A 9,419-nucleotide genomic window follows, 5' to 3' on the forward strand; every position below is an offset into this window, starting at 1 on the left:
AGTTGATTAAAGTACAGTTTGGCAAAAAAAAGTACAACTATACACCAGAAACCTTTCATTACCATCTGGTACTGTTTGGCACGATTTAAAATGTTTCTGACATTCTTAAAGGTCATATTTTACTTTAAATATTTAGAGCCCTAGCATTTTGCCAGTTTATCGGTACTGATAAAATGTATCACAATACGATATTTTTATGCCCCCCCATTCGAAGAGGGGTGGGCATATTACTTTGCTGCAGTCTGTTGGTCTGTCGGTCCACCATCACTTTCATATTTCACATGTGTATTCTTTGTGAGAAGACCTTCCTTTGGATAACAACATGTTTGACCATGGAGTTTAACTTGCATTTGAGAAACTTCAACCTTCGCCATAAACTGCCATACAAGGAATCAGTGTTTCACAAACATATCTTGTTGGGTAATAAAAATATTTATCATGTGTGAGGGTAATATAAATGAAAGACGTAATAGACATGTAATACATAGTGGGTTGTTATAGGAATAAAAATGATTCCCTTTTCTTTTAATAATATGCAATAACAATATCAATACTGCACTAACTAAAAATGAAAAATAAAAGAAATTCCAAAAAGGGGGGGGGGGGGGGTTGAAAGTATCTTTCTCTGAAATGCAGAATTTTGACAGGTAACTATCTTGACATATTATCGTGAGTAATATTGATTTCCGTGCATGAGTGTCATGATTTCTTGTATTCTCATCAATGTAGCAGTTTGTATGTTGTGCGATTTATGTCTGAGAGATTGTTGGTAGGAATACAGAGCAGCTTGATGGTTCCCTGTCACCTGTTGACAGATCCCTAGAATCTCCCAGGATATGTCTCTTTTAGGCTTCATTATATACTCCCTCTGATCATGATGAACCAGGTCCTGTAGATTGTCTAGAGCTGTTTGTGCTCTCACTGGGTCTACATGTCTGTAACACAAGACTTCTAACATGTGTAACACAACATAGAGTGGGATAAGTAATACACGGTTTTCGCTCTGTAGTCCCGACATTTGTTCTGGCACTAATTCATTGATGTAACATATTTCATTATCAAGAATTAAATCCCAGGCTACAGCATGTCTCATTTTTGTAGACCAAGACTGTCCCCCTAAGGACTGATGAAACATGTACCATGCTGCCTTTGTATTTGAATAACAGACATAAACAACGTATGGCTGTGCTAACTTGGCCTTTGTCATTTTTAGGACTGATAAGGCTTCTTTATATCTAAGTGTCTTGTAGTAAAACATTACAATGTGCAACGTATCAGAAATACACCCAAACTTGGCTGCTAATTTCAGCATATAATTGGATGTTTTAGCCATATACATGTACACCTGTTTGTTTACAACTGAGCTAGTATATACCTTGAATTGTGCAAAACCGGTAAAAACATTATGTAACAAAAAAACCGTGCTCTGGAGTATAGAGGCTATAAACCTATGTAACATGAGAACCTGGAACTGGGTCAGGGGTAAAATTATCAACTTTTCTACATCGTTTAAGAACCTTATACATTGCTTAAGGTCTGATGTTGTTATTTTATTGGAATTCAATTCATGAAGAAGATTTATTTCAAATAAAACCCTGGACAACAGCATGTGTTTATTTGTAGCAACAGATTGTCTGGGATTTTTAAGAACACTTATAACACTGGACCTGATAGATGGAATACGAAGCAGTGATACTATACCCTTCTCATACAATTTATAAAGCCTAATGAATAAATTCTTTTGTGCTTCACCATGGATTTTACTCAGAAACATGTTGTTTTCTGGAATAAAGAAGTTTGGACAGACTCCCTCATACACCCATTTAAGGATGAGTTTAAAACAGACCCAGAAACACTCCAGAAGATACTGTGGATGCCAGTGAGGTATTGTGTTTCGTTGAATAATCCAGAAAACCGCTGTCTTCATGTGATAGGAGCATAGTAATTTGTCCTCATCACTTAATCCATTATTAATAGACTCGTTTAGAAACAATTTAAGCAATCCATAGGTTAAGAATTGACAATGGTTCATTGAGTAGACAAGTTTTTGTTCTGCCAAAGAGAAGGAAATTCTCCATTCTTTGTCTGCATGCTTTCCTAATTTGTGTCCTATTGCTACAAAGTGGCATCCATTTCTGACTATATCATCGACAATTGAAGGCGTGGGCCATGTGTGACATCTGTCTATCCATTTGGAGGCAGGAGGGGGCCAAAAATCAGAGACAAAACATTGGGCAGTGTCATACTCTGCTACTCCGAAAAGAACACCACTACCGCACGGGCCATGTTCCTTAGAATTAGTCACAACTATTGAAAATGTGGTTTGTCTGTATTTGAAACTGGATACATAGAGTCTGTCATTTATTCTTATACATGCATTCTTTACACTTTCCCTGTGTGTTGGTGTTAGTAATTCAAGTAACGCAAATCCTGGTAGGCTATCAGAAGAATCACAGAGAATCAGTGTTTTTCTACTCAAGTCATAATTCTGAGCCTGGTCCAAGTCCCAGACTACATAGTGGTCCTTTGGCCAAAACATTACATCTAAATCTGATTCCTTCAGCCTGAATCCTTCTTTCGTACTCCCACTGATCATCTTTATGTCTTCTCTTGTATGTATTACTTGAGTTCTCATCATGTCCCTGAAGTCTACTATCTCTCTCCTCATGATCACTGTCTGTGAGCATCCCACTTTGTGACACAGTCCCATAAACACAGACTCTGATAATTTACCCAAGTCCCTGGAAAAAATACAAGTATGTAAACATTTTTTTAAATAGTGTAAGTTTCACTTTGAAGAAATATGCTTGTTTTGATTAAATAAAGATAAAGGTTTGACCTGTTTATATACTTACATCCATATATCGCTATCGCGACGATGGATTTATAATATTTCATGGAAATGAAAATGAGATTCTTGATCTTTTCTCTGTAGCCAATGCTTATTACCCATTATTGAAATTTACATATGAAATTCTTCACTTTTGAACTGCATGGCTGACTTATTTTAGATAATTATATGTTGGTCTATTATTATATGCTGTTGGTTTATAATTATATGCTGTTGGTTCATAATTATATGCTGTGGGTCTATTATTATTTACTGCGGGTTCAAAATTATATGCTATGGTTCTTTCGTTATATGCTGTGATTTCAAAATTTTATTTCGTGGGTTTATAAATATGATAAATACAGTGTATATACAATTTTCTTAAAGATGTTGAATCTGTACTTGTCATCAAATTACAGAATTTTATTATATTTGGATGTACAAAGTACTTCTGCAACAAAAATCTTTTCGGATACTATATAATGCACTTTATTCCAGTATATAATGAAATTCGTCTCCAATATTATAACATAAATTGTACACTCTTTCATTTCTTTCAACATTATTCCATCTACCTATCTCTATCGAAAGACTATGGTTACCAACAGCATATAATAAATTTATGTAACATAAGGCAACCTATATAAATAATGGACTAACAATTGAATTAGTATGAAAAAGTCAGTCAGTATTTTACTTAATGATAAATTGAATTGCTGACAAGATCATTGTGTCTACAAAAGATGTTATGAAATGAAGACTTTAAGGTCAAGATTTAGAAAAGATCTAGAAAATAAAAGGTGCATACAGATTTATCAAATTTGAGAAATAAATTCCTTTATTGATGCTTTAGCTTGGTCAAATAATAAGCTGTTTCGGGACATAATTTGTAGGTAAACGGTGAAAAACTGTATTTTAAACTGTCATTTTCAATGAAAAGTTGAGAAAACCAGTCATGAATATGGGAGTTTTTTTCATATTCGACAAAGGAAATGTATTCACATTGCCTACAGTCTCTCAGAAACCGGTAATTAGTATGTTCATGCCCTCTTCTTTAAATCAATATTAAATTAAATATAGGTATCCGGTTTTATTTTCATATGATTTCAAATTGAATGCCATGACATTTCCTATTTTCTACATAACTATGCCAAAGCTGTAAAGTACGGGAAAAAGAACGTTGAAATTGATTATGACGTCATAATGGATCTAGCACCAAAAAATTAGTCTAAATAGTCATTACTAGATCTTGACCCTTACATGAGATTGCTGATATTCTTGTTTTAGCAACTTGTTTGTCAATAACACAAGATGAAACACACCCTTTAAGTCCGGTTTAATGGTGGCCTATTGGTCCTTAATGGTGGATTAATGGTTGTCTTTAAGTCACCATTAAGCACCTTTAAGTAACATTTACATCACCATTAAGTTACCATTAAGCCATCTCAAAGTCCTTAATGGGTGCTTAAATGTAGCTTAATGGTGGCTTACAGGTCCATAATGGTAGCTTTTAGACCACCATTTAGTCACCATTAAGCTACCATTAAGGAGGACTTACAGGTGCTTAATGTCCAAACTCCATTAAGCTACCATTAAGCCACCATTAAGCCACATTACGCAGTCGATAATATTGTTTATAAGGGTGAAAAATTATTTTTATAGTGATTTGTTATCAATATTATAAATATAGAGTTCGCACATATCTTGATTTGGTAAAAATAACAAAAAAAGAACGAAATTCAACCTTAAAAAAAAAATCGCCACAGTCGGGGCCTTAGGATTACATGGCATACGCCTTATCCATTAGACCATCGCCGCTCTTGATTATTAGTGAAAATATTAAATATTTAACCTTTATTTTTTTAAAAAATTTGTTTGGACTTATTTATAAAAGTATTTACTAGAATTTTGGTGCACGTTTCCAAAAATCTTGAATAGATTTATTAATCAAAATATAAACAATTTTATTTGTGGATCTTTTTGAAAGGCTTATATCACATTAATATTTCTAAACCATTGATTTCGGCTTTTAGATTGATGTAATGTGATTGAGTTCTTCGCTATGTTATTCGAAAATTTATACATGTAAGCATTAAATCATGATTGAAAATAAATTAATTATAGATAAAACACAAAAATCTATCATCGAAAAAGAAAGACGAAAAAACAGATTCTACTATATTTTTTAATATACTGCAGATATTGACGGTTTCTGTGTCAACAATTTAGTGTCCATCCTCGCATAAGATTTACCTGGTTAATTACGTTTACAAAAACTTTTTTTAGAATATCAGATTCAGTTTCAATTCTTTTTGTATCATTATGGGTATCAAAATAATTTACTTTTTACGATGAATCATAATTTTAATTGTTATATGCTTGCGTTAAATTTAAATTATGTAAAAATAATTGATCATCAAAATCTGTCAGTGTACGTTGTGTGTGTATAGTTTCTGTTAGTTAACCGGGACGGGGGGACACCTAATTAAGGTCTATTGTCTGACCTGTCGGTTTACTGTACACTGATCATCTGTTAATCTTACCCCGTTTCTCAATGTGTATACATCTGGTCGGATGTTATGTTTAGTCTGATCGGCTGTTCTTCTGAAAATCGATTTTGAAATAACAATCATTGAAGACCGACTAGAATTTGACAAATACTTACCGCTGCATTATTAAAAAAAAAGATAACGAATTAATAAAAATTATTCATGATGTAAAAGCCATTAAAAAGTTTTTATGGTAAAAGTCAATCTTTGAAAACTAAACATTTGTATACTAGTAGCCCCCCACCCCCCCCCCCAAAAAAAATAAGACAGAGATTTTTTTTCATGAAATTATATGACTTAAAGTTATAGTCCTGTGAATTCTGTAGCGGAATGTTTCTTTTAACGAACGAAATAAAAATGATACCGTTTTGTTTTTAAAAAGTAATATATATTCTGTGTTCATGGATAAAGATAATTTTAAGAACAAATTGATTTTTGGTATTGAAAATTTAAGATATTTCACAAGGACTTGCTCCCGGTGTGTAATCATTATTAATTTTAAAAATCATATACACTAAAAATAAAAACAACGCATGTAATAATAATTTATTTTTTTTTATTAAATAATATACGGATCTGATAAAGGATGTATAGTTTTATTATCACTGTAAATGATTTTTAAAAAAAATTAGACACGTCGAGCAAGCCCCTGTGGCTATTATCTACATGTACATGTAACTTTGTTCTCAGTGATCAAGTTTATGCATGTTGACAAAAAAAAAATCGTAGAAATTATGATCAAGACAACATTGTGAGTTGGAATAGATTTTGTGTAAATGATATTAAAATAACTAACAGTTAGTTTAAAGAATCTATATAAGATGCGTAAAATTTTAATGAGATTTGACCATTAAGTCACCATTAAGCTCAGCTTAATGGTGGCTTAATGGTAGCTTAATGAAGTTTGGACATTAGGCACCTGTAAGGTGCAGCTTAATGGTGGCTTAATGGTGGCTTAAAGAAATTAACTTCTTTAAGCCACCATTAAATCACCATTAAGCTACCATTAAGCGATTGCTTAAAGGTGGACTTTCGTCTTGTGTAATTTACTTCGTTTTAGAAATTGTTTATACGGACAGCATGCACTTCCTCAACAATACCACAAGATAAATTAAAGTTTTTGTTATTTGTAGAACATGGACAAATATTTCCTAGTCTCTTTATACAACACTTCAATATTAATAAGTATTGTTTCTACTCACAGCCAAGTTGGGGTTGTCATGATCAAATATTTACTGTAAATACGATGATTCTATGAAAAAGAAAGAAAAATAACTTAAATTCAAGTTTAAGTTTGTACATAGTAAATTTTAATTTATATTGTTTTTCATAAATAAACACAATATATTTGTTTATAATATATTCTTATATATTTACATCCAATGAATATTTTTGACTTTATTTCTTTTGAAGACCATTGCCATTAATCATTGCATTTACAACACTGAGCAATCCACGTGTGTAGTTTTCTTGAACACAGGCAAACGCGGGATTTGTATTTTCTCTGTGATAGCTGCGACATTAAATCCCGTACTAAATTATTATTAAAGTAAAACAGTATAAAGACTAGAGGTACTGTGAGCAAAACTCACTAAATGATACTCCCGCTTCCTACACGAATATATTGGCAGTGTCCATGTTTATCTATGGGAAACCCAAAATATGTGTCGGATCGAAAGGTGATATAGGAGGTATGAATTGGCATATTGTTATAAAGATTATATGAAAGTTTAATCAAATTTTATTCAGTAGTAGAAAGGTGTAAGAGATGGGTACCCCAAAACTTAAGAGATGAATAAAAGACATTCCGATTGCTATACAACCTCGCGCTTTTCAAGCAGGGGTATAACTAGAAGTAGTGTGAACACTGAGCTGATTAAGTGATACCCCGTCTCTTAAATGATTTAAATGGCAAGGTCTATGTTTTAAATATTAAATCAAAAAGGAAAAATAGGAGTTGCACAATTGCATTTAAAAATGAAGAATCTATGAGAGTATCATTAGTTTTATTTAGTAGCATAGAAGTAGTTGCGAATAAGAGATGGGTACCCTTCAATATTACAGAAAGAATGTTTTTATTTTGCCAAGGGAATCCCAAATTATGTGTCGGATCAAAAAAAAATTGCAGGTGCACAATGGAACTTCATAACAAAGATTCTATGAATGTCTTATCAAATTTCATTCAGTGGAATAAGAGGAGTTGCGGATAAGAGTTGGGCATCCCAAGACGTAACAGACGGAGGGACGGACAGATGACCGAACATACAGCTAAACAGACAGAAGTACAGACGGATATACATCCCACTTTTCGAGCGATAGGTTAACCAAATGCAGATCTACGCGTACGACATATTCTTCGGGAGAATGGTGCAAAGCTTGGCGTGGACAGATTTAGACCAGGTAGCACAGGGTTGAGTCGCCTTCATCCGCTAAAACTCTAACGTAATCATAATACATTATTTCAGTCTAATTGTACACCTTATCAATGCAGAAAATGAATGTATGATACACTAAATTACCGCAAATTTTAATATTTGAATAGATCTTCAATTAAATGTTTCTATCTTCAAATTAATTATACATGTAGCTATCTATTGATAAATCGAAGAAAGGTTTCATTCATTTACACCAAATTCATCTAGATACGTACAATTAATTTGAAAATATGTACAATTTATTAAAAGATAGATGCAAATGCCACACATTAAAAATACATTAGATATATGTAATTGTTTCAAAGATAGGTGCAACTGAGTTTGAATTCAGTGACAATAACAAGTACTCCCCATAAAAATGTGTTGTAGAGTTACCTCCTTGTTAAGGACGCCACATCAAGAAGAGGGAGCTTTCATTATTTTCAATAAGAAACAGAATTTAGACTTTGTATAATGGAATTACCTAAATTCAAATCCATTGTTACTATCTTTAAATAAATGATACCTGTATCTTTGAGTCAATTATACCTATCTTCAAGTATTTAATTCAATTGAATCTATCTTGAATTAAATTGAAGATAAGTGTAACTCCTTTAAAACTAAGTGTAAATTATTTAAAACTTGTTTTAGTTTTTAGTGAAAGGTTTGATTAATTCCACGTATCTTTAATTCATACAGACTTACCTCTAATTCACTTGCACCTATCTTTTACTTCATTTGGAGGTTCATTAATATTGTGTTGAAATATTTGGATATTATTTAATTTTGTGTTCCATTAAAGTAAGGAAAAGGAATTAAATTTTAGACGTCGTTTGTAAAAGACTTTAAATTTAATATCTAAAGACAAATTTATTAAAACATGGAATCATTTATAACATAGAATTAAATAAAAGATGCATGACCCTCCTACCCGTGTAACATTTAGATAGCCTACCTTAAACTTCGTTCCAAATCATACTGCGGTTCTTCTATATAAAAATAATTTAAGAGTGATCATATGGTTAGATTTTGTCCCCTTTTATTCTATTGGATTGCCAAAAATAAACATAAGCTAATTTAATGGCGTGTTGAAATATTAAGAGTATTGCTTTAAAAAAAGATGCCTTATAAGGAAATTATTAGTTTCACTTGTTTAAAAAAAGATGCGTTGAACGGTATCTGATTAAAAAACAAATTAGATTATGAAGGCATACTTAATAATGGTGAGTACATGTACATACATGTATATATAGGCCTTAATGGTCACCTGCATTTAGTGAGTTTCTCAGGCTCTGAACAGAATGGTCCCTCAAGAACTAGTCTTGGTTTTTGTGATTTGATTATTTTTTTGAGAATTCCATAATCCTTATCATACTGAAGAATTATCACAATGGCGATAACACTGTTCAAAAACATTTAAAAAATGGCCAACTTAGATTCAATATTGACATGATCCTTGGTCAAACAAAGCATCAGCCAAATTAATTTCCTTTTTAGTGAGCAAGCTGCTCATTACACCCTGTCAACAATCTATCTTCCATGAGAAAAGAAAAGGGTATAAGATGCAATACATTTTAATTACAACCCATTTATCTAAACATTGATAAGCTTTACAGATTTTGGTAA

General features: G+C 32.2%; 1 protein-coding gene across 1 annotated transcript; it reads right to left on the bottom strand.

Annotated features, from left to right (window-relative positions):
• Positions 1–603: 603 nt before the first annotated feature.
• LOC134240989 (uncharacterized) lies at positions 604–8,794 on the bottom strand. Its single transcript, XM_062723084.1, has 3 exons — positions 8,749–8,794; positions 6,582–6,631; positions 604–2,741 (listed from the first exon to the last, which is right to left on the bottom strand). The coding sequence occupies exons 2-3, from the start codon at positions 6,599–6,601 to the stop codon at positions 665–667; spliced, it is 2,097 nt and encodes a 698-aa protein (XP_062579068.1). The 5' UTR covers positions 6,602–6,631; positions 8,749–8,794; the 3' UTR covers positions 604–664.
• Between the last annotated feature and the right edge of the window lie 625 nt (positions 8,795–9,419).

Source organism: Saccostrea cucullata, unplaced genomic scaffold (genome assembly GCF_032062105.1).
Source record: "Saccostrea cucullata isolate Sc308-1 unplaced genomic scaffold, CSIRO_AGI_Scuc_v1 ctg3082, whole genome shotgun sequence".
Lineage (NCBI taxonomy): Eukaryota > Metazoa > Mollusca > Bivalvia > Ostreida > Ostreidae > Saccostrea > Saccostrea cuccullata.

Excerpts from the sequence above, each read along its gene's own strand:
- LOC134240989 (XM_062723084.1), bottom strand. The coding sequence starts at position 6,601 with ATGACAACCCCAACTTGGCT. Across the intron at positions 2,742-6,581 it reads ATGACAACCCCAACTTGGCT|GGACTTGGGTAAATTATCAG; the intron begins GTGAGTAGAAAC and ends TATTTTTTCCAG.